At 47.6% G+C, this 26,221-nt stretch overlaps 1 protein-coding gene and 1 long non-coding RNA gene across 2 annotated transcripts in view; one reads left to right on the top strand and one right to left on the bottom strand.

Moving 5' to 3' along the window:
* Positions 1-2,038: 2,038 nt before the first annotated feature.
* On the top strand, positions 2,039-6,377 carry LOC140392089 (uncharacterized). The gene is made up of 2 exons (XR_011935245.1): positions 2,039-2,153; positions 6,240-6,377. It is a non-coding gene; the product is annotated as an uncharacterized lncRNA (long non-coding RNA).
* mxra5a (matrix-remodelling associated 5a) overlaps positions 2,139-26,221 on the bottom strand; it is a 98,171-nt gene continuing 74,088 nt past the window's right edge. The window contains exons 5-7 of the mRNA XM_072477355.1: positions 20,692-25,518; positions 11,018-11,915; positions 2,139-4,053 (exon numbers count right to left, since the gene is read on the bottom strand). Of these exons, the coding sequence (XP_072333456.1) occupies positions 2,139-4,053; positions 11,018-11,915; positions 20,692-25,518 (7,640 nt within the window). The remainder of the gene's footprint in view (positions 4,054-11,017; positions 11,916-20,691; positions 25,519-26,221) is intronic.

Raw genomic sequence — 26,221 nt, forward strand, 5'->3', positions numbered from 1 at the left:
GGCAATGGTTCTCATGGTAAGTTTTTTTTATCATTAATTATTTATATCCACGTAAAAACTGAAACTATGCAAAACCTTTAAAAAAAATCAGGGGTTATGCCTCAGCTGGGGGATTGTGTCCAAATCCAGGGCATTGTATGTTAGGACGGATGGCAAACCCTTGGAAAGTGTGAAGAGAACTGCACGAAGTAAGATGGGCTTCCGCTATGTGGAGAACCTAGGGAATCTGGGATTGTTTGCGTTTGAGCTGGGAAGACTAAGGGGAGATTGGTTAGAGGCCAACAAAATGAAGGGCTCTGGTAATAAGGAGAAGCTATTTACAGGAATAGGAGGTTTGGTAACCAGAGGACAGAAATTTAAGATCATTGGGGCTGGTTTAGCACAGTGGGCTAAACAGCTGGCTTGTAATGCAGCTGCGCCGGTTCAATTCCCGTACCGGCCTCCCCGAACAACAGCTGGAATGTAGCGAATTAGGGGCTTTTCACAGTAACTTCATTGAAGCCTACTTGTGACAATAAGCTATTATTATTATTAATAAGGGGAGGTGGAGATATTTTGACATTGTGAGTTGTTATGATCTGAAATGCATTGCGAGAAAGTGTTGTGGAAACCAATTCAATCGTCACTTTCCAAAGGGAATTGAATAAATACTTGAAAAAAATATTAGGATGGTGACAACGGAGCAGGTGAGTATGACTGATTGAAAGAGCTACCACAGGCAGGATGGGCCGCATGATCTCCTTCTGTCCTGTATGGTTTTCTGAAGCTATTTGAGAGAGGAAGCTTTCATTTTTGTTTTAAGTCCCTGATTGTAATGCAAACCGCCTGCTTTGTAAAATCAATCTTGGTTAGTAACATAATTAGGATTAATAACTGTACACATCACTCCACATTATTTGACTCCAAACTTTGACTGACTTCATGTCATGTTAATATAGACAAGGCTTCAAGTCCCATTTTCTGCAGCTACAGCTTGCTAACTGAAAGAGCACCATTGTTCTTTGACAGCACTGTCACTCCACCGATCACTGATCCACGGTTCATGAAGAGGGTCCATTGTGAACAAGCTCAACTTCAGTAGGATTAATTGCCAAGGCAGATTTTTCATTGAGCGTAAGAGTCAAGATTCCTCTTTTACTTCAGGCAATGACAATTAGAGAGAGAGAGAGAGAGACAAATTGTCTTCACAGGGTCCCAGGTACTGGCCTTTTATTTTTAAAACCTCCTTTCGAAGCCGGGGGCGAGGGAAGACCAGTTGCATGAAATGGCCAGCGGTAGCACAGTGGTTAGCGTCTCAGCTCCAGGGTCCCGGGTTTGATTCCCGGCTTGGGTCACTGTCTGCACGTTCTCCCTGTGCCTGCATGGGTTTCCTCCGGGTGCTCCGGTTTCCTCTACACCGTTCAAAGATGCGCAGGTTAGGTGGATTGGCCGTGTTTAATTGCCACTTAAGTGTCCAAAAGGTTAGATGGGGTTACGGGGATGGGGGTGGAGGAGTGGGGATGGGGGCCGGAGGTGTGGGGATGGGGGCCGGAGGTGTGGGGATGGGGGCCGGAGGTGTGGGGATGGGGGCCGGAGGTGTGGGGATGGGGGCCGGAGGTGTGGGGATGGGGGCCGGAGGTGTGGGGATGGGGGCCGGAGGTGTGGGGATGGGGGCCGGAGGTGTGGGGATGGGGGCCGGAGGTGTGGGGATGGGGGCCGGAGGTGTGGGGATGGGGGCCGGAGGTGTGGGGATGGGGGCCGGAGGTGTGGGGATGGGGGCCGGAGGTGTGGGGATGGGGGCCGGAGGTGTGGGGATGGGGGCCGGAGGTGTGGGGATGGGGGCGGGGGCGTGGGGATGGGGGGTGTGGGGGATGGGGTGGATGTGTGGGCTTAGGTGGGGTGCTCTTTCGAAGGGCTGGTGCAGACTCAACGGGCCGAATGGCCTCCTTCTGCACTGTAAATTCTATGATTCAATCTCCCAGCCAGCGTGAATTTGAAATTGACCAACAAATGCACACCGCCAACGTGGAAGAGAAACTTTGGAGGGACATCATTGGAGAGAACATTGGAGCAACGGTTTGTGCACCTGGGGGCTTGGCAAGTCGCTGGCAGTAAGGAGGGCGGTCTCTCAAGAGGGGGGATGGAAATACATTCTCCCTTTAAAAAACGTGAAGGTAGGTGATCTTGGAGTCGCTGCCCAGCAGGTTCCTCGCGGTGCATTTGTAAAAGCCAGCGTCTGTGGTGGAGGGCCGCTGCAGGATGAGGAAGCCCTGGGGGTCCAGGTACTTGTTGCCGATCAGGCGGGCCTGGCTGACGGCAGGGAGCCGGCTCTGGTCCGGGAGCTCCCAGCTGATCTCCGCTTTGGGGATGGCCATGGCCAGACAGCTGAGCCGCACCGAGGCGCCGCCCTGCCGGCTGTAGGTGACGGGCTGGGGCCCGTGGGTGATGCGCGGCGGGTAGGCGATGACAATGACGGAGACGCTGATGGAGCTGAGCCCCAGCCGGCTGGCCGCCCGGCACGAGTAGGTGCCCCGGTCGTAGACGGAGGCCTGCCGGAGCAGCAGCGTGCCGTTGGGCAGCAGCGAGAAGCGGCCCCGGCTCTGCGGCGCGTCCAGCTCCAGGCCGCTGGGCAGCAGCCAGGACAGCCGAGGCCGCGGCTGCCCGCCCGCCACGCAGTCCAGCCTCAGGCCCTCGCCCGGCAGCACCCGCAGCAGGCCGCCGCCCGGGGGCCCGCGGATGTGCGGGGGCCGGCCCACCTCCAGGGTGAGCCGCCGCTCGGCCGAGCCCGCCGCGTTGCTGGCCACGCAGCGGTAGGCGCCGGCCTGGGCGGCCGAGGGGCTGGCGATGTGCAGGGCGCCGTCCGCCCGGTGCTGCACCCCGGCCCGTCGCTGGCCAGCCAGCAGCCGGCTGCCGTCCGGCAGCACCCAGGTGGTCCGCGGCGCGGGCTTCCCGCGGCTGGAGCAATTCAGCTCCACGCTGGCGCCCACCACGGTGGCCACCCCGCCGCTCGCGGGGTGGCGGAAGGAGGGTTTCTCCAGCTCGTCCAGCACCTCCAGCTGCACTGTCAGCCTGGCCTCTCCCCCCTCACTGTGAGCAATGCACATCAGCTGCTCGCCGTCTGACCTCTTCAAACTCCCGATGTCCAGCGTCCCATTGCGGTGCACTTGAATTCGACCCCCATAATAGGGGGCGGTGACCACCACATTCTCCCCCAGCACCCACATAACCCGAGGGGCGGGGACCCCCTCTGCCCTGCAGTCTATTTGCTTCCGACCGTCCCTCACTGCTGTCACCTTGACCACTGTATTCGCGCCCTTTTGCCCATTGATACTCGGGGCTTCGATGTGTACCCTCACCGTGATGACCCTCTTGCTCTCACCTGCTGCATTCCTCGCAATGCAAGTGTAATTCCCCCCATCTGCCCTCTGTGCCTTGTGTATCAGCAGAGTGCCCTCAGTGCTGACCTGGTACTTGGCGGAGGGCCTGATGAATCTGTTGGCAGGGGAGTACCAGCTGACCCAGGGGGCCGGTTCTCCCTTGGCTTCACATGGTACCAGGCAGGACTCCCCGTATTGCACCTGCACCAGGGAGGGGATGCCGCTCGGGAAGGTTGGGGCCTCTGCCACCACTTTCACGCTGACTTTCATCTCATCCTTGCCAATCTGATTGACCGCGTAGCAAGTGTAGTCACCCTCGTCCTTCAGGCCAACCTCGTTGAAGTACAAGGTGCCGTTGTCGAAAACAACGTACCTTCGCCTCCGTGTCCCCCCGCCGCCACCCCCCTGCAGGATGCTATTGACCATGGTGCCATCTGGCAGGCTCCAGGAGATCTCCGGGTCTGGCAATCCAGACGCAATGCAGTCCACTTTCAAGTCTTTTCCATACATGACCTTCTGCTTGGCATCTTGCTTGTGCTCGATCTTGGCCGGCTTCATCATCACATTGACCTTGAGCACCATGAAGTCATCCCCCATCTTGTTTCTGGCCACGCACAGATAATCTCCGGCATCTTTGTCTGTAACCGACTGGACGACGAGAGTGCCATTGCTGTACACTTTGATTCTCTTGCTGTAACTGAAAAATAAAACAGAGTTTAGTGACCAATAGTTGAAGAGTAGCCAGAACTTTGATCTCCATGGGGAAGTGACATTCAGCGTAAAAGCTTCTTTCAACCCCCGTGCTTTGTCCACCTTTGAAGGCTTCTCTGAAAGCTAGATGGGCAACCATACCTGAAAACATTAAAAACTCTTTTAACACCAGGTTAAAGTCCAACAGGTTTGTTTCGAATGACTAGCTTTGTCCCTCATCAGGTGAAGGAACTGTAATCTGAAAGCTAGTGATTCGAAACAAACCTGTTGGACTTTAACCTGGTGTTGTAAGACTTCTTACTGTGCCCACCCCAGTCCAACGCAGGAATCTCCACATCATGGAAAACATTAAAGGCTTGATTCTTAGTTTGTTGTTGGGCCTCCATTTCCAGGTGGCTGATCTCAGCTGGGCCATTTTCTGAGGGGCTTGGAACTGGAGATGTTACAGCTGACATAAGTGAGTGTCCAGTCTCGCCAGTAAGTTTTGTTACTTGGGCGAGGCTATCACAATATGTACCTGTGGAATTGGACTCCAGGATGAGTCACTGCTTCCAAGCGAGGGGGGCAGAAAAGCAGAACAGCACGAGAAATGAATAAAATTCTCCTTAATTACAGACTGAGTTTAGCTGTGTAGCTGACCCAACATTAGAATCTATAGAGTCCACAGCATTTCTACAGTGTTGTGGTGTACTGGGATTGTCACTGGACGAGTAATCCAGAGACCCAAACTCATGCCCTGGAGACCCAGGTTCGAAGCCCTCCATGACAGATGGTGAAATTTGAATTCAATAAAACCTGCTTCAGCCAAACGGTTATGTTTTAATTTTTAAAACTTGCGATGTCGTGACGGCAACATGCACTGATAGTTCACCTCCTATATTGAGCAACGTGGTTTACAAAAGGGGAAGTACACCCAGCAAATAATGAGAGAGTTAGGAAAAGCAAGCGGAGATGCAATGGAAGAACCCTTTGAGGAGGTTTGAAAATGAGGAGAGCTGGAACAAGGTGGAATAATTTGGAAAGGAACTCAAGACTGCAGGAGCATAATTGGTACAAATTGCAGCTAGTAGATCACTCTAATGACCACTTAGTCTTCAAACAGGAGAATTGCATCTTCTATATCCTGCGTTTTATTCGAAATGAAATTATGTCTGATTCCTCCATTATTTCCATCCCACACTCATGATTTGTGAGCACCTAGTTGGGGGCGGGGGTGGTGGTGGGGGAAAGAGGAGCAGTGTAGTTCGAGATCTCCACATTAATCTGCGCCTGAGTGGCCAAAGTTAGATGCTGCCCGTGGACTGGTAGCTATCTCGCCCTAATCCACAATCTTATCTGCACCACGGTGACCCTTGAAAAGGAGCACATTGTATGCAGCAGTATTTTTAAGGCCTTTCCAGTGGGAAATGCAAGATATGGAGGGTGCAATTCTCCTGTTTGAAGACTAAATGCTCTCGCTAGCAGGAAAACCGGAGTTTCCCGCTGGCACTTGGAGCACTGCTCAGGTGCCAATCAATGGCTCTTAGAGTGTTTTTTTCACAGGATGGGGATTTATGCCGGCTCTGAGTGGGTGGGGTCTAAACGCACAGAGAGGTCCCACTGCTCCGAGATCTGGGTGCCCGTTTTAAAGGCCGCCCTGATCTCAGAATACTTTTGCAGTTCCCCCCCCCACCAAATCACTGGCAAGGGCCCCCCCTCAGCCCCCTCTCAGCACTCCGCCCCATTCTCCCCTTTCAGCACTCCACCCCATTCCTCCTTTTCAGCACTGCCCCCCTTCAGTCTCCCCCTTCAGTTTCTACCACTTGGCAGACACAGTCTGGCACCTTGCATCCAAAGAGGGACAAGGGAGTGTGTGGCCTCCCTATTCTTGCCTCTGGCATGCTAAGGGGGGGGGGGGTTTGGGATGAGCTCCGTTCGGGGGTCTTTCCTGGGATGGGGTCATTTGGCTAGTCTTCTCATCTGCAGCTTTTAAGCTCTTTAATCTGTCTGCCAGCATGTCAAGATGAAAGATCTGAGAAGCAAGGGGAAGTCTTCTCATCTGTAGCAAAACCCCTTTAGACTATCTCACAGTATGTCAATATTAATGATTTGTGAAAATTAAGTGAAAATCTTCCAATCTTCAGCCCTAAACCTTTAAACTGTCTGACTGAATGCTGCCCCTGCTCTTTCTAGGAAGCTCTTCAGAACAAAGAGGCAGCCTCTTGAAAAAACCTACAGTTGGAAAGAACATCTGCCCTGAAGAGGAAGTACTCCAGAGTTAATGGACCCCTGTAGAGCTATACAAATAAATTGCCTGGACCTATCAATCAAGAGGCTTTTAAAAAGCAATGGTTTGTGAAATTGAATGAAAACAATGCAGTCCAAAGCTTTTAGGCTCTAAGCATGCACACAGGCTTGAAAAAGATAAATGGTAACGAAATTGACTGAAAAAACACTTCAAAGGTTTACACCACATTAAAGGGAAGACATTTACCTTATTCTCACAGATCTTTCATTTTATCATGCCAAACAGTCAGTTTAAAGATTTTAGGGCTGCAGATGGGACGACTTTCACTTTATTCTCACACATCATTAATATTGAAATGCTGGGAGATAGTTTAAAGGAGTTTAGGTTACAGATGAGAAGACTTTCATTTTCTGCTCAGTGATCTTTCACAATAATAATATAATAATCTTTATTGGTGTCACAAATAGGCTTACTTTAACACTGCGATGAAGTTACTGTGAATATCCCCACATCGCCACACTCCAGCGCCTGTTCAGGTACAATGAGGGAGAATTCAGAATGTCCAATTCACCTAACAAGCACATTTTCTGGAATTTGTAGGAGGAAACCGGAGCGCCCCATGGAGAGCATGCAAACTCCGCACAGACAGTGAACCGAAGCCCTGGCGCTGTGAAGCAACAGTGCTAACTGGCTTCTCACCGTGCTGACAGTTTCAAGGGTTTAAAGGCTGCAAATGGGTCGACCAGCCAAAAGCCCCTCATCCCAGGAAAGACCCCCAGCCCATCTCAAGCCCTGCCCTAACCCCCCCCCCCCCCCTCCCATAAAGAACATCCTTCGGTACCCTGGAGGCAAGTGCAGGGAGGCAACCTTGTCCCCTCAGAGTGCCAGGTCCCCATTTTTCAGGACTTGCACCAATTCCTGCCAACGGGCCTCCTGGCTGGGCGGGGGGGATGGACATCACAGGAGGTAATTGAATCGGACTTCCAACCCGGTAATTGCATTCAAATGAATACAGTTGAGGACTTTCCACCTTCCTGCTCTGACAAGTGGGAAAACCGTTGAGTCTCGTGGGGCAGGACAGGAGACTTGCAACGGATTTGACGCCCAGCGTGAAACATGCTTTTTGACAACGCCCGATTCAATGGCTGACACTACTCCCGCCTCCAGCTAGCAGACATGGGGAATCACCCCCCCCCCCCCCCCCCCCCCCACCCACCCCAGCCCCAGAGTGCATGGTGAGGCACTGGTGACTATTATTACTTAAGTTTATATTTCTTCGGTTTCTTTGACTAAGTTGTGTTTTCTAGGTGTTCTTCTTTAAAACATGATGTGGAGATGCCGGCGTTGGACTGGGGTGAGCACAGTAAGATGTCTTACAACACCAGGTTAAAGTCCAACAGGTTTGTTTCGATGTCACTAGCTTTTGGAGCGCTGCTCCTTCCTCAGGTGAATGAAGAGGTATGTTCCAGAAACATATATATAGACAGATTCAAAGATGCCAGACAATACTTGGAATGTGAGCATTAGCAGGTGATTAAATCTTTACAGATCCAGAGATGGGGTAACCTCAGGGTAAAGAGGTGTGAATTGTGTCAAGCCAGGACAGTTGGTAGGATTTCGCTCAGTTGTCTTTAGTTAACGGCAGTCAGGTGATCCACTGGTATCCTTATTGGTTAATTCAGACAAAGCAAAAAGGATGTTGTTGTGATATTATTGTATCAGAAGTACAAGGATTATACAATGCTTAAACGAGACAACTAGGGGCATAGTCATATAGTGTTTTCCCAAAATTATATTGGCAATGACACAAAGAATCCAAATGCTTCCTACCAATTCTCAAAGTGGCGGAGGAAGTAAAGGTTCATCTGGAACATTCACATGTACCACGGTCTATCTAGTTATGTAGGTAGCCTGGCCTGGATACAGTTATGTATCTGGCCTGGGTTTAGCGAAATCCTACCCACTGTCCGGGCTTAAGGCAATTCATACCTCTTTAACCTGCTCCATCTGGACCTGTAAAGACTTAATTACTTGCAAAGACTCGCATCAAAGTATCATCTTGCATTTTTGACTTTGTCTGTATACATGTTTCTGGAACCTACCTCTTAATTCACCTGTGGAAGGAGCAGTGCTCCGAAAGCTAGTGATGCAAAACAAACCTGTTGGACTTTAACCTGGTGTTGTAAGACTTCTTACTGTCATCGCCTCAGTTCAACGCCAGCATCTCCATATCATATCTAGTTATGAAGGAACACAATCATATTCTCCTGGGACTTGTTTGCCTGATGTCATGCAGGTTTGAGTATTTGTAATGTAAGAGTCCTTTTTATTCATTTCCTTTGTTACTATTTTATTTTATTGTTTTTGGTCCATGGATCCCCAATCAGAATGTGCCTTTAAGCAGAAAGGTGCTTGCCAGGACACTGTGTTCCTAGGTTTTGTATTTTGGAGAGGAGTAACCGGACTCGTCAGCACAGAGTGAATCTTAGGAACTGGCTTTGGAGGAAGTCAGTTCGATTGGCTAACAGGCAACCGGTGGGTTAGCCAGGGACAGCGTTCTGTCTGACAACAGTCAGTGATTGGTTCCTGCATGATGTTCTCAGAGAACCTGCCAGCAGCCTCTAGACCCTCGAAGGAAGAGGAGCTGTGTTTTTCTCTCTCTCTCTGCTTCCAGTTACCTGCTGTCTTTTTGAGTCTGCAGTGAAGATCACTACAAGCTGAAGACAGTACCTGACTGAAGATCCAACCTTGAGAAAGAAATTAACTGGAAGGTATCCATCTGAATCAAAGGTCTTCGTTGTTTTGTTATTATTTATCTTCTTTTCCACCACCCTTTCCATCTGTGTTGTTTGTCTGTGTGTGTGTACATAGAAGATGGGCTGAGTTAGAAAGGTGGGGAGTGGGGGGGGGGGGGGCTGCATTGGGAATCAAATAGTGGATAGGCAGTTGCATTTTTTTGCCGATTTAATTGTAATTACGGTTAATAATAAAAGGTTACTTGTGTTTAAATTTACAAACCTGGTGACTGTAATCAATTTAACTCAACCAAAGCCAAGGTTATTAATATAAAATCTAACTGCACCTGTATTGTGACTCAGTGTCAAGTGGGGCTGGAATCATTGCAACCAATAGCATGTAGATCAGTTAGAGTTCCATTCATTGATCACTAATTCATTCACCTATGTTCTTCCCAACATGGACAACAGCACTTAGTGGAATGAGGACAGGGTTGTGTTTTATCCTCCATTCGGAAGTTCTTGAAAACCTACCTCTTTGACCAAGCTTTTGGTCAACTAAACAAATATTTCCCTGTGTGATCCAATGTCTTGGGATGTTTTATTACTTTAAAGCCAATCTTAGGATTGGAGGGCATTGCTGGGGCTACGAGGAGAGGGGTTGAGAAGTTGGCTGGGTTGAATGAATTCTAAGCTGCTTGCTACATCTTGGCTCGTTGCCCTTTCAGACAAGGATGGATTTCACTCTGGGCAATGCCAGCAAAGAGCATGCCACACTTTAGAGTAAAGCCACCTATGACAGATTCCAAATTCCCTCACTAATCTATTCAAATGAATTTCTCACATTGTCAGGAGTTAACCTCCAACTAAATTCACTTAATCATTATCGAAAACAAAGAGCTTCATTGTCAAATCGCAACTGCACAGTTCAGCTTCCAACAGACATTCAAATGTAGAACAGAAAGAATTGCATTTACATAGAATCCCTATAGAGCAGAAGGAGACCCTCTGAAATAGTACCCTACCTAGGCCCACTCCCACGCCCTATCCTGTACCTCCACCTAAGGGGCCATTTAGCACGACCAATCCACCGAAGCTGCATATCTTTGGACTGGGAGGAAACTGGAGCACCCAGAGGAAACCCACGCAGACACAGGGAGAAAGTGCAAACCACACAGACAGTCACCCAAGGCTGGAATTGAACCTGGGTCCCTGGCGCTGTGAGACAGCAGTGCTAACCACTGTGCTACCTTTTCATCCAGCATCTTTTAAAATGTCAGAATGTCTCTATGAAGCATTTACAGCCACAAAAGTACTTTTATTGTTGTAATGGAAGAAGTATGCAGCAAACAACCAGAAAGTCTGCATTTTTTATTTAGTGACGTTGGCTGAGACATAACTATTAACCAGGAGACTAGGAAGACCTTCTCTAGGTTGGTCGGCTGGAGGTATTTAAATAAGGTCCCATCTGCCTGGTCGGGTTAAAGTAAAAGATCCATGGCATCATTTCGATGCCAAGCAGCGAAGTTCACCCCAGGTGCCCTAGCCAATATTTATCCCTCAGTTAACATTTCTCACATTGTTGCTTCACAGCGCTAGAATCCCTGGTTTGATTCCCGGCTTGGGTCACTGTCTGTGCAGAGTCTGCAGGCTCTCTCCGTGTCTGCGTGGTTTTCCGCCGGGTGCTCCGGTTTCCTCCCACAAGTCCCGAAGGACGTGCATGTTTGGTGAATTGTGAGAGGGCTGATGATGCCTGGGTTTCATCGCAAGATGCCACCTCCAGCGATGCAGGACCCCCCATGCTGGCATGTCAACCCGGAGTTTAATATTGACATTGCTGGAAAGAGAGTCAAACACACTCAACATTCCGTCTGAAAGCACAAGTATGTGACCAACTGACCACAGCTGGCAGATGTGTCTCAGTAACACACTGGTTGTGCATTTACCCAGCAAAGGCTTCAATACTCTTTTCTGTAAATATTAATTACCTGTAGCGTGAGTCCACCAGCAATTTGGATGGTAACCTCCAGAGTATTCTGGGCCCTGGGTCTCCGGCAGCAGCACAGTCCAGATGTAGAGCACTTCCATAGCTAATGTCCACTCTTTGGGGAGATGAGGCAGTAATCTTGGCAGTAACGGAATGCTTTTGAATGCTTACGCTTACTGTTCTCCTTGCAACACCAACCATATTAGTTGCCAAACATTCATAGTTACCGACATCCCGCTCCGACAGTTTACGTATGTAGAGGGTCCCATTTGGAAAAACAAACAGGTTGCCATTGATAAATTGGGAGGGCCGGATCTGTGTCCCATCGAAAAGGATCCAGCGGATGTTTGCTGGGGGTGCAGCTTTGGCAGTGCAGTGAATGTGAGCGCCCTGCCCTGGGGCGATTGAGATGCTCTCGGTCCTTCCCTGCTGGATCATCGGAGGCAGCGCCGCGATGTGCAATCTCACCGTCACGGTGTCCGCTCCCACAGCATTGCTGGCGATACACTTGTAAACGCCTCTGTCCGAGAACGCCGTCTCCCTGATGGACAGGGTCCCATTCTGCAGCAGGACGCTGCTCCCGGTGCTGTTTGGATTCTGCAGGAATTTCCTGCCTGGTAGCAGCCATGAAACATGGGGGCTGGGAATCCCGTTGGCCCTGCACTCCGCGAGGAATGGTTCTCCCAGGTACACGGTGGCATCTTTGTAGCGGGCTCCAACTATTCGCGGAGGCTGGGCCAGCACAATCAGCGTGATCACCACCTTGGCTGTGCCATGCTGGTTCCGAGCTGTGCACAGGTACTGCCCACGATCCTGGACTTGAACATTGTGAATGCCAAAGGTCCCATTGTCGAAGACTTCAAATCGTTGTGTTTTGCTGCTTGCCATCATAACAGCCCCTGAAAGAATCAGAAGAACTTTAATATTAAACAATTTCAATATTTCCTGGGGGTTACCATTGACCACAAACTGAACTGCACTAGCCATATAAATGCTGTGGCTACAAGAGCATATCAGAGGCTGGGAATCTTCCAGGGAATAACTTCCATTCGGACACCCCAAAGCCTGTCCACCATCTACAAGGCATAATAAGTCAGGAGTCTGATTGAATGGAATACTCTCCACTTGCCTTGGGCAGCACGGTAGCACAAGTGGCTAGCACTGTGGATTCACAGCGCCAAGGTCCCAGGTTCGATTCCCCGCTGGGTCACTGTCTGTTTGAAGTCTGCACGTTCTCCCCGTGTCTGCATGGGTTTCCTCCCACAGTCCAAAGACGTGCAGGTTAGGTGGATTGACCATGCTCAATTGCCCTTAGTGGCCGAAAAGAATAGGAGGGGGTTATTGGGTTACGCGGATAGGATGGAAATGAGGGGTTAAGTGGGCCTCCTTCTGCACTGTATGTTCTATGAGTGCAGCTCCAACAACACTCAAGAAGCTTGACATCATCCAGGGGAAAGCAGCCCACTTCATAGGCACCCCATCCCATCCGCAAACATTCACTCCCTCCACCACAGACGCACAGTACCATTTACAAGATGCACTGCACAAACTCACTACACCTCCTTGGGCAACACCTTCCAAACCCACGACCACCATCATCTAGATGGACAAGAGCAGCAGGCACGTAGGGATACCACCTTCTGAAAGTTCCCCTCCAAACCACTCACCATCCTAACTGGGAAATATATCGCCTTCACTGTCGCCAGGTCAATATCCTGGAACCCCTTCCCTAACAGCATTGTGGGTGTTCCTACACCACATGGACTGCAACAGGTCCAGAAGACAGCTCACCACCACCTTCTCAAGGACAATGAGGGGTGGGCAATAAATGCTGACCTAGCCAGCGATGCCCACATCCCATGAATGAATGAAATAACATTTGAAACAAGGAATTAGCAAGGATGCTACAATCAGTTTCAATGTGTTGAGGACCAGTCAGGCTTGGTAGAGTCTTTATGGCAGAGAAAGAGGCCACTTAGCCCATCATGTCCAGTTAGTTCTATGCAGAGCAATCCAATCAGGCCAAACCCCCACTCTGTGTCTATAACCCTGCCTGTTTATTTCCTAAAGTGCCCATCCAATTTCCTTTTGAAGTCATTCATCATCATCTCTGCTTCAACTGCCCTCTTTGACAGCGAGGTCCAGGTCATCATCACTCACTACGTAAAGTTCTTGCATTCCCCTCTCTTGCCCAAAACCTTAAACCTGAGCCCCCTCGCCCTTGTACTGTCAGCTAAAGGGAAGTTTTTCTTTGTGTGACCCAACTAAAGCCGTCATAGTCTTATACACTCTATCAAATGTCCCCTCAAACTCCTTTGCTCCAAAGAGAAAAACCCCAGCCTAACCTTACAGCTTAAATCCCTCATCCCTGGACCATGCTGAGCAATCTCCTCTGCACCTCATGAGGACCTTCAGATCCTTCCTAAAGTGCAGTGACCAGAACTGGATACAATATTTTAGTTGTGTCCCAACCCAGGCTTTATAAAGGATCAGTATGGCTTCCCTACTTATGTAATTATGTACAATCACTGGCCCACTGGGGTATGCCAGCTGTGAACCTATTTCTCGGTGGCTATATCTCTGTCCATAAATGTGAGTCGGCGATTATATATTACCTCAGGTGCAGCCTGACCCTCTTGACATCTCACTTTTTCTCCTGATATAAAAACAAATTGTCCTGGGGAATTCCCACTGGGAAACCCATTCTCCCAGTATGATGGGTGCACCAAACAAATGGCAGTGCCAGATTACAGTGGCACAAAGCCCCCTCACCAAGTAGTTGCAAACAGGAAAGAGAAAAATAAAGATTGATCAATAACCTTAGAATGTTGCTATCTTACTATCAAGTTCTCCAACAGCACACCCGGCCTCTCCGCGAAGGTGGTTTTGTGCTGGAAGGCAGATGATCAAGCACAAACACTTGTAATTTTCATTGATTGGCAACACTGGTGTAAAACTTCAATATATGAAAATACGAAACGGGAGCAAATGTCAGCTATTTGGGTCCTTGAGCTTGCGCCGCTCTCATTCAATACCATCCTGGCTGATGTGTTGGCGTTTCGAGGTCCTCATTCCCATCTACCCCTGAGAACCTTTGATTCTCTTGCCCAACAAGAATCTATCTACCTCCTCCTTATAAATACTCAATTACCCACTTCCAATGCCTGCTGAGGCAGAGTTCCAGTTGCACAACCTTCAGAGAAACATTCTTCTCGTCTGTGCCGTAAAAGGGCGGCTCCTAATTTTAAAACAGTGCCCCCTAGTTCGGGACTCACCCAGTAGAGGAATCATCCTTTCCACATCCTCCTGGTCAAGACCATTCAGGATCTTATGCACTTCACTCATGTCATCCTTTGATTCTTCAAATCTTCGCTGGAAGCACAGCCAACCTGTCCAACCTATGCTCATAAGACAACCTGCTCATTCCAGGCATCAATCTAGTAAACCTCTTCTGAATCACCTTCAACACATTTACTTCCTTCCTTCAATAATGAAACCAAAACTGCACAAGGTGTCCAAGGGCCAGAGTTCTCCGTCCTGACATTGGCGCATTGATTAACTGGTCCCTGTGGCAGTGCACCCCTGGCCATGGTTCCTCAGCGGCGTATGGCGGGGGGGGGGCATCAATGGAATTCCCATTGACAGCAGCGGAAATAGAGAATCCACCCACCAGCGAACAGCGCGCCGACCCCTGCCGCCGAGAAACATGCGACTGGGAGGCCGGAAAATCCCGCCCAAGGTGTGGTCCCAACAATTCCCTGTATAACTGAAGCATGTCATCCTTAATTTTATAAAACGCTATAAAATCATAAAATGCTGGATAAGCTCAGCAGGTCTGGCACCATCTGTGGAGAGAGAATCAGAGTTAACGTTTCGAGGCAATATGAGACTGAAGAGCCGACAGACTGAAGAGGGTTGGAAATGTAATAAACTATCTACTTGGAGTGAGGGGTGGAAGAGGTGGGGCAGAATAGGAGGGCAGAGATGGACTGGAGCCAAGAAGAGATTGACAAAGGTGTCATGGACAAAGGGGGGTGTTAATGGTTCCATTAATCACCAACCTTCTGGTCTCTTTGCATTTCAACTCAGCATCATGCTCTCATGCCAATATGTCTGTCCCAGGCCTGCTACAATGTTCCAGTGACGCCCAACGCAAACTGGAAGAACATCTCATCTTCCGACGAGGCATGTTACAGCCTTATGGACTCAACAACGAGTTCAAGAATTTTAGACTGTGAACTTTCTCCTCAATCATGACCCTGACCCAGAACCCTCCCCCCCAACCCCACGTTTTCTGTTTTTCCAGTTCCCCTGGCTTGCTCAAAAAAAACTGCACCCCTCCCCCACATGGCCACCTGTTCCTTGTTGTTCCATTTTTCTCTCACTGACCTTTATTCTCAGATTAACGCATGCTGCTATCTTGCCTTTTGCCACTATTAGCACTCTTCCATCCTTAAAGGCACCATTGTCTTATGTCCATGACAGCTTTGTCAATCACACCTTTGCTCTGACCTATCCTTGCCCTTCTATCTGTCCCACCTCCTTCACCCCCTTTTCCAACGATATAATTCATTGCATTTCTATCCCTCTTCAGTTCTGCAGGTCATATGGGCTCAAAACGTTACCTCTGTTTCTCTCTCCACAGATGCTGCCAGACCTGCTGAGTTTATCCAGCATTTTCTATTGTTATTTTAATGTCCAATTCCTCTTGAAATAAAGGTGAGCATTCCATTAGCCTTTTTGATTGTGTGTTTTACCTTCATGCTATCTATTTGTGACTGATGCACTAGAATACCTAGATCCCTCTACACCTCAGAATTCTGAAATCATTCTCCGTTTAAGTAATACTCTGCTTTTTTATTATCCCTGTCAAAGTAAATAACTTCACATTGTCCCACTTTACACTCTACCTGCCAGTGTTTTGCCCACTCACTCAACTTATCTATATCTGTCTGCCAACTTCTTGTGTCTTCTTCACAACATACTTACCTACCTATCTTTGTGTCATCTTCAAATGTAGCTCCCATCATCCAAGATTGTAAAAAATTGAGGCCGCTGTGGGACTCCAGTCATCACATCCTTCCAATCAGCCAAACGCCCATTTATGCATACTCTCAGTTTTCTGCCAGTCAGCCAGTCTTCTGTCCATGCTCAAATGGTAATCCCTACTTCATGTGCTTCTGTTTTCCACAATAACCTTTGATGTGGCACCTTATCAAATGCTTCTGGAAATCCAAGTACAGTACATCTACAGGCTCCCCTTTATCCACAGTGCTTGTTACTCCTTCAACGAACTCTAATAAATTGATGAAACATGGGGCGGGATTCTCTGATCCTGAGGCTAAGAGTTGACACCATCAAAAACGCCGTTGCGTTTTACGATGGCGTCAACAGGCCCCAGGATCAGCGATCCTGCGCCCTACAGGGGGCCAGAACGACACTGGAGCGACTCACGCAGCTCCAGCTGCTGATACCGGTGTCAAATGGGCGCCACGAGTCTGCGCATGCACGCTGCGGCCAGCGTGTACTCGCGCATGTGCGCTAGTTGCCTTCTCCGCGCCTGCTCTGACGCAACATGGCGTAGAGCTACAGGGACACGGCGCGGAGTAAAAGAGGCCCCCACCAGGAGAAGCCGGCCTGCCGATTGGTAGGCCCCGATCGTGGGCCAGGCCATGGTGGAGGTCCCCCCCCCGGGATCAGATTCCCCCTCCCCACAAGGCCGCCCCGTGCAGGATGAACGCCGAGGTCCCGCTGGGTAGGACCACATGTGAACTGCGCCAGAGGAACTCGCCCTATCTCACCAGCCACTCGACCCATCCCGTGCGGAGAATCGCCAACTGGTGCCGCACCGGCGCCAATGGCGGCGATTTTCCAGTCACCGGAGAATCAGTGGACCGGCGTCGCGTGAACCGCGCCCCCCTCCCCCGCCGGCGATTCTCCGACCCGGCCCCAGGGTCAAAGAATACGGCCCATGGTTTCCATTTCACAAACCCATGCAGACTCTCCCTGATTACCTTCAGTTTTACAAAGTGACCAGCTATAACATCTTTAATGATCAATTAGAACATCTTCCCGACAGACTTCAAGCCTATAGTTCCCTGTTTTCTACCTCCCTCCCTTTTTTAATAGAAGGATTATATTTGCTACTTCCCAGTCTGATGGACTATCTCCAGGACTACTGAAATTTTGGAAAATTAACACCAATGCATCTACCACCTCATTCGCCTCCTCTTTCGAGACCCTATGATAAAACCATCAGGACCCAGAGACTTATCAGCCGCAGCTCCATCAGTTTTCTTGCTACTACTTCCCTATTGATTGGCATTTCATCAATTTCCTCTCTCTTACACCTTCTGATTTGCAGCTATTACTGGGATGCTTTTTGGCTCTTCTAAAGTGAAGCAAAGCATTTGTTCACTTTATCTACCATTTCCTTATTATCGACTATTAACTCCCACTGTCACTCCCTCGGGAACAATCACTCACTTACTCTTTTCCTTTTTAAATACCTGTAGAAACTCTTGCTATCCGTTCTTACATTTCTAGCCAGCTTCCTCTCATGCTCTTTTTCTCCTGATTTTAGTCATTCTCTGCCGTTCTTTATATTCTGACCAATCATCTGACCTGCCACTCATTTTTGCTCAATTATATACTTTTTCCTCAAGTTTGATATTTCCCATAAGTTCTTTAATTAACCACAGATGGTAGGTCCTCCTTTTATGACTTTTTCTTTCCAGTAGGAATACACTTATCCAGAATATTTTGAAACATCTTTTAAAATGTCTGTCATTGCTTCTGCATTGATCTATCCCCAGCCAGGTATTCCAGTTCGCTTCAGTTAGCTCAGCTTTCATACCCACATAGTTGCCCTTATTTAAGTTTGAAATACTGGCCTTAGCCCCACTATTCTTCTTTTAAAACTGGATGTGGAATTCAATCATATTGTGGTTGCTTCTACCTAGGGTGCCATTACACCCGAGGTCATTAATGAATGAAACACGGCTACTGTCTCCATTCACAGGGCTACCAAATTCAGTTGGGTGGAGAACAAGCATTATGCGTAATCACTTCAGAGGACTCTATCTGAAAGAGGAGTTCGCAGACATAATCTTATTAAGTTACAACTGGAATCCACTAGGTGTGACCATATTTGGGTCACTTGTCAGTTGGAGAGAGTGGATCATGTGATAAACCAGCGAACTCTTTTTGTGTTTAAGGAGCTGTTTCCTCCAGACCAGAGACAGAAGCAGAAAAAGCACCAAAGTGGCAAGACTCCTTTGTGGGCCTTACTCTCTCCACCCATCCTGCAAGACTGAACCCTATTCACTATTTGATTATCTGGGTATCATTCTGATAAATCTAAGCTGCACTCCCTCCAATGCCAATACACCTTTTTTATGCTGTGAAATGCTAATATACCTGTGAGCTGAAACTGCTCATATTACTCCAGCTGTGGTCTATCTAGGGCTTAGTGTTGCTGAAGCATAACTTCTATTCCCTTGTATTTTAGTTCCTTAGGTAAAGAGGCCATAATTCCATTACCCTTCCTGATTAGTTTCTCTTTCTGTTTGTGCTATTTTAATGACCTATGAACACAATTATGTTTTAAAAAAACACTTTCTCGCTTATTACCATCGAGAAAGTACTCTGTTGTATCTCTTTTAGGTCTAAAGCGGATGACCTCATGTTTGCCTGCACCAAATTACATTGGACACAGTTTTGCCCATTCACAATTTCTCGTTGTAATTTTATGTCTCCATTTATTCTATTTACATCGCTGCCTATCTTTGTGTCATTGTAAAGTGTGGATATTTGGATTTCTATTCCTTCATCTACATCATGCCAGAATATGGTGAATAACCAAGGCTCCAACATGGGTCTTAGTTACATCCTGCCAATTAGAATATCTTTCTTTTAATATAAATTTAGAATACCCAATTCATTTTTTCCAATTACGAGGCAATTTAGCGTGTCCAATCCTTGCACATCTTTGGGTTGCGGGGGGAAACCTGCGCAAACATGGGGGGAATGTGCAAACTCCACACGGACAGTGGCCCAGAGCTGGGATCGAACCTGGGACCTCGGCGCCGTGAGACTGCAGTGCTACCACTACGCCACCGTGCTGCCGGCCAATTAGAATATCTGCCCACTCTCCCTTCTCTCTGTCACCTGTCACTAAGCCACATATCAATAGTTTGCTAACAAGTCTATGAGCTTCAATGTCAGCAAACAGCCACTCAAGGGAATCCACGTAAATAACATTCATAGACATTGTGCGATATTAAAAAAGAACAGTTTTGACGGCCCAATATACTTCATGAATATTAAATTACAATTTAAAGGTTATAACTGCAAACACAGTCAGGGTTAGTGGAAGGTTAGTCAGGGTTACTCCAAATGATGCCATAGAATCATAGAATTTACAGTGCAGAAGGAGGCCATTTGGCCCCTAGAGTCTGCATCGGCCCTTACAAAGGGCTCCCTACTGAAGCCCACGTATCTACCCTATCCACGTAAACCAGTAACCCCCACTTAACATTTTGTGGACACTAAGAGCAATTTAGCATGGCCAATCCACCTAACCCGCACATCTTTGGACTGTGGGTGGAAACCGGAGGACCCGGAGGAAATCCACGCAGACACGGGGAGAACGTGCAAACTCTGCACAGACAGTGACCCAAGCCGGGAATCGAACCTTGTACCCTGGAGCTGTGAAGCAACTGTGCTAACCACTATGCTACCCTGCTGCCATAGGACCTTTTAAACCTGCTCAAGTTTCTCATCCAAATGTTCTGATAGCACAGCATTCCCTCAAGTCCACACAGAAGTGTCAGTCTTGACCTATAGTGGGGCTTGAATTCAGATCCTTCAGATCCACATAGCTAGCATTGCACACATTGAAGGATTGTCCTGAAGTTGCCCAGGAAGCAAGGACTAACCTGCAGGACACGGCTGTGGGTGGCCGGGATAATTGAAAAACAACCTCTTTCAACATTTTTCTTTCCAAGTTGTAAAATTATTGGATAAGCTATAATAGACTGACCGATGGTTATGAACCATCTGAGTGCGTAATGAAGGAGCCATCCATTTTCCAATTTGCTTGGTTCACCACAAGTATGGACATCTTTGTGTTTTTGGCTAGTTGCAGGAGAGTGAGAGTGGGGCAGTTGGAGACTGGAGGGTTATATGTGAGGACACCTCCAAGAACATGTCCAATCAGAGTTGGCAACATAACACCGAGCTAATGTGGCACTTTAGAACATACAGTGCAGAAGGAGGCCATTCGGCCCATCGAGTCAGCACGTCTTTGGACTGTGGGAGGAAACCGGAGCACCCAGACTAAACCCGCGCAGACACGGGGAGAACATGCAGACTCTGCACAGACAGTGACCCAGTGGGGAATCGAACCTGGGACCCTGGCGCTGTGAAGCCACAGTGCTAGCCACGTGTGCTACCGTGCTGCCCTAACTTGTAACAAAGAAATGTGATATTTTATTGAGTGGATACCTTGACTAACTCATATGTAGTAGATTTTCAAGTTGACATTTTGTGTTGTTGAACAATTGCCCATTATGGGAACCAGCATGATTTTCCTTCCTATTGATAAAACACTTATTCTTTTTTAATTTATTGACAATAAGGCTGTAAAGTAGGCATTCTTAATGGGTCACTTACCTGTTGACACTTTCGTCCAAAACACAAACGGCTTGGGCTCCCCAGCTGTGTCACAAGGGAGATAGGCGTCCATTTCTGCTTTTACTGACATTGTCAGAGGGTTCCGAGTAACTATTTTTGGCTTTTCCTTCGTCGCTCTGAAATTGGGCCATAGTTGAGCAGCGTTGGATGAATTCCCTCCTAGCTTCGGAAGGATTGGGGCATAGTGCAACCTTTTGTTCAATGAGGTGTTTCTAAACAATTGAGCAGGTCTAGTCGTGGTGGGCAGAGTTGTCGGGGCAGTTGTGGGCAATATCACTGTCGGCATGGTTGCCTTGGGGATAGTTGCTGAGGTTCTCTCTTTAGAAAATAGAATTGGGATCCGTGCGTGATGTCGCCGTTGATCATCTTGATCTGTGGTCGGCATTTGGAAAATAGCATGCCTCGATGACGGTATGTCATTTGTCTTACCTGTTTTTGAATTAGAATCTAAATCAGCATTGACTACTTTCTTAATTATTACCGGGCTTGTTCTGGATAGAGTTGTCGAGGTTGCAGTGGGCGACTTGATAAAATGCCCATCAGGTTTTGCTATGTTTTGCACAGTCCTAGTTGGAAATGCTCTCAATCCAGGCTTGTCAGTAAATCCTGACCATGCTACAGTTGTAAAATTATGGGGCCAAACCCTAATTGCAGGTATCAGTGGTTCATCTGTTACTCCTACAGGAATATATTTGGGAGATTTCAGCTCAGAGCCTTGCTCTGGAATGGACATTATGTTGAGATTTGCATCTGACTTCCATTTATGCTTTGAAATCCAAGTTAAGCTGTTTGCCTGTTCAGTGTATGTTTCTTTAACTTGTTGTCTGCCTTGTGTGGTTACTGAATGCTGTCTTGAGCGGACTCTATCTGGTTTATTATTACTTTCAGATGTCCTGTTGGCTTCCAGTCGGCCTTGTTTCTTTACTCCCACTCCAGCAGCTTTCAGAGTGGGCAAGGCACCTTGTGGAGAAAGGCGCGGAGACAAGATTTCTTTGTCCATTGAGGCTGTGGTTTGAGAAGGCAAAAGAGGGACATGTCTGAAGGCTACGTTGGTCAGTTGGGCTCCTGGCACATTTTGTTCTGTTGCTTCACTGGGCGGAGCAATATCCTGGTTGGGAAAGCGTGAAGGAGCTATAGTTGTGTCAGGGGAAGCAGCTAGTTTTGATGGAATATCACTTCTATTTTGTCGAAGTGTGGACATTCCGTGAGACGTTTCGGCCTCTGGTGATTTAGTCTCTGTTTCCAAATCTGTCACAGGTGGCACTTTTGGCTCAGTGTTTGATGTTGGAGTTTCACTAGTGCCCTGTATATGAGAAGCAGCGTTTGTGGTTAATACTTCAAAGTAATTCATTGCAGATTCTGATGTCAAAGTAACTGTTGTAGAAATAGGAAGTACAGTCACTGGGACAAGTGGATTTAAGATAATATCCGATGTTTTTGCATTGTCCTGTACTCCCGCTAATTTTCCAGATCCCACCGGAACTACTGAGGCTGTGGTTGGTATGTGTCTACCGCTTGACTCCAGAAAATCTGAGGTAGTAGTGAGATCTGGAGGTTTACCAAAGGTATTGGCCATCAGAGGTGATGCAGTAGTAGTGTCAAGGTTTGTAACATTGTGCAATTTGTAATCCCTTTGAACGTCTAGTCCTCCTGTAGTTTCAAGTGTTGCCTGCGATGTTGAAGCTAATGGTTTTGGGTGGTGTGACTTTGACGGCTGTGGCACTTGGGAGGTAGGTGTTCCTGAAGATTTGGTTGTATATGGAGACTTTATAACGGTTAAGACATTCACCGATTTTAGTTTTGGTTCCTTTGTTGTGAGGTGTTCTAAAGCAGGCAAAATTAATTTGCTAGAAGCTGCGGTCACTAACTTTGAATCTGGCTCCTTTTCCAATCTAATCTTGACTTCAGCTTGACCATTTTCAGGATTGCTCATTTCTGCTGGAACGGACTTCATTGATGACTGGGTGATTGAAGTCACACTTACCTGGGTTGGCTTTATTCCTTTGGCCCTGGCTATTGGGTATAAATTTTGCCTTTGTCTGTACCTATTTGGCCGATACTTCCTTCTGCCAGGCAGCCTTCTCCTTGAATAGTTTCGAGAAGGAATAATAGACGTGTTTTTGCTATGGCCAGCCTTTGCATTAACATTCACTGCAGTGGTTGTCTTTGCCATGGTCCTAGGCACCATGGCTTTTATTGTAGTAGCTTTGGCTGCAGTGGTGGGAGGAATGGTAGCGTCAGTTGTGAAAATAGCTGGTTTGGTTATGGTATTGGGGGCCAAGGTTGAAATGGTCGCTGCTTTAATAGGGAGGGGCAATGTAGTGGTAGTTCTAGTTTTGGTTGACAAGGTAGGGGCTCTGAAGTTCATTGAAGTTGCTTCAGTTGTGGTCAAAGTGGTGACTGATGTGCTTACTAAAATTGGATCTCCTCTTACAAACGTGCTGTCTGTTTCACTGTTAGAATTTATGTCTGCAATATCAGTTATGGAGTCCTTTCTAGGAATCTTCCTTGCTAGATGTGTAACAGCTTTAGTCATCCTAGCTTCTGTGAACTCCTCATAGACATCAGTTTCTGGAGCATTAGTTTTACTCTCAATGACAGATACATCATCATCTCCTGGTTCCTGCGGAATTGGCTGTATCTTAATTATTTCCCCTCTTGGCTCAATACTGGCCTGTTCCAAGGCTGTTGGCCATTCCCAAATCTCTGACTCATGCGTCAATTTTGAAAGGAACTTGGCTGCAGTGCTGGGCTCAGTAGCACTTTGGAGAGGGGGGTCAGTATGAGATGCACCAGAGATTTGTTTTTTGGCAGAATTAGTATCACCTCTTATTCTTTGCTGCAAATGATTTTCCTGGTGTTTCAGAGTTCTGTTAAGTGTAGTGTTCTCCAGCATATTGTATTCTTTTGCTATTACAATACGTGGTGAGCTTACATGTATTAATTCATCCTCTGAAAAATTTAGATCACCAGTGCCTGAGGATTCCTCCACCCCAGACTCTTCTTCAGAGGCGGTTCCTTTTGGGTAACTTGCTGCAAGGAGATACGTTTGGTTTTGGTTTTCATTTCTAGCTGGAGATATGGTGGTTGACTTATAGATTTGGAACAAGGGGGGAGCCGTTACTTTAGGGATGGTTTTTGCCCGCACTTTTGCCAGGATGTCCGCCCACTTCTGTGGGTCAATCTTTTTATTGGACATGTTGACCCTTCTGCGGGAATCCCATCTTCTCCGGCCTTCCGTGGCAGTCTTCCCCCTTCCCCGCTGTGGCCCTGGCCTTAGTTTGATGTTCCTGCTCGATCCTGCTTGGGGACGGTCATGCGTGTCATCAGCATGAAGGCGTTTGTGCCCAGCAGGTGCGCTGCCAGTGTATTTATTGTAAGTTACCTGTTTCTGACTTTCATATGCCGACTCTCTACCTGAGCCTTCCTGTTCCTGAGCCACTGGATCCTCCGTTCTTATGAAGAGTTTGGGAATTGGTGCTCTACTACCTTTCCTCTTTTTGACTGGTTGGCCATGCAACTTTTTAATGACTGCCACATTAATAGTCAGTGAATCCATGCCATACTTGTTGATGGCTAGACATCTGTAATGCCCACTATTGCGAACGTGACTAGATTTGATGACCAAAGTTCCATTCTCCGTAACAAATCCACTGGTAGTGTTTGATGGGGCTCTGAGCACATTGTTATTGGGAAGGATCCAATTCAACTGGGCATTTGGTACTGCGTTGGCAGAGCAGGGCAGTGAGTAGGTATCTCCAGAATGCACAGTGACGCCACTTTCTTCCACTTGACTTGCATGGACTGTTGTGGGTTGTACAACGACCCGATAGGTCATTGTATCTGTGTCATCCTTAACAGCTGCAATGCACTGGTATAAACCTGAATCATAATAACCTACAGCCTTCACTATTAACTTCCCAGTGTTAGAGACAGAAACACGGTTATTTTTGCTAGTGTACGGAGCTTCCAAATGTGTGCCATTGGGAAACATCCATTCTATTGATGGACTCGCTGAGGCAATGACCGGACAGTTCAGCTGTAGCATAGTCCCTGTAACTAACACACGATCCATCCTTGTCCCCTCATCTTTTATTAATACCCAGTTGTTCTTGGCTTTTGCTGCATTTTGAATTGGAAAGTGCTGTGACAGGTACATTGAGAACAGAAGAACGACATGGCTTGCAGTAGTGTGTCTTCTATTAAGCTGGATATCGATGTGCTGTTGCATTAACCATGAGGGCTCAGCCATAACTTCAGCTCTTACACCAGTGTAATAGTACGCATCATTGTCAATGGCTTGTTTATAGCGATAGCTCAAGTTGGGTTCTTTGGACAACATTAAGTCTCTTTCTAATCGTACAGGTGTCTCACTGTAGTAGGCAATGAGTTTCCATATCCTCTGCATCCTTTCTTGATCCACATGGCATGTGAGAGTGACGGAAAGGGTCAGATTGACTGTAATTTCGTGTTCATTTAGACGATGCCACTGAATCTTTGTATCGTTCCTTAGTCTGTTCAGGTGGCAGACGAAATGGTTGTGATTTCCTTCCTGGTCAGTGATGTTCAAAGTCATGCTTCCAAATGGCTTTTGATAGTTTTGATGCAATGCATCTTCATCTTCGATGTCTTCCCATTCACTAATGTTACTCTTCTTCAATGGGGACACGATTGTGGGCTTAGTACAGTTGAGATCATTGGAATCCAGCTTAAAAAGCTCCTTTTTGGAGAACTGTTTGGGCTCAGAGCACAGAGAACACTGTCGCCCGCCTGGATACGTTCTATCCTTCTTACATTTTACGACACCTGCGAATGGGAAGAAAAGAAACCATCAAAGGATTTGACAGAGATCTTGTTCTTTTGCTAAATTCTTCTCTTTTTTTCCTGCATGTCTCTTCTGAATATGCTGAGAATTGCTAGGGTGCATTCCCATTGGCAGATGATGCCATATCATACTTCTCCCAAAAGATGATTCCGTAATTCCAGGACAGTTGCTGGAATTTTGCCAGTGAGGGTGAAGTCCCGCCACCAGAACCAGGAGTGGGATCCGAACCCACGGGGACTGCCCCAAGACCCAAAAAATCCCAGTGGGGGTGGAAAGAGGCTCACCACTTCATTGAATTAATTAACCGCCCCAACTCCTGTCGTAGGGTGGTCGCGCCACTGTCATTCCCATTTCTGGGAATATACCATGATGGTGGGAAGACTTTGGACTTCCCTCTTAACGCCTTCCGCCACCTTTTTCATGAGCCCGCCCAACTCCCAGTTTGCCTCTGGAGGACTTGTAAAATCGATACCATTGCGTCTGCTAATCCAACCCTTGTGCATCGATTGAGAGATAGGAACACGAGTGGGTCATTCACCCCCTCAAACCTGTCCATTCAATTTGATTACGCCAATATGTACCTTAACTATATCTGCACACTTTTACTCCATATCCCTTAATACACTTACCCAACAAAAAATCTAATCTCAATCTTGGAATTTTCAATTGGCCCACAGCCTTAAC

The sequence above is a fragment of the Scyliorhinus torazame genome, chromosome 15 (assembly GCF_047496885.1).
Source record: "Scyliorhinus torazame isolate Kashiwa2021f chromosome 15, sScyTor2.1, whole genome shotgun sequence".
In the NCBI taxonomy this organism is placed as follows: domain Eukaryota; kingdom Metazoa; phylum Chordata; class Chondrichthyes; order Carcharhiniformes; family Scyliorhinidae; genus Scyliorhinus; species Scyliorhinus torazame.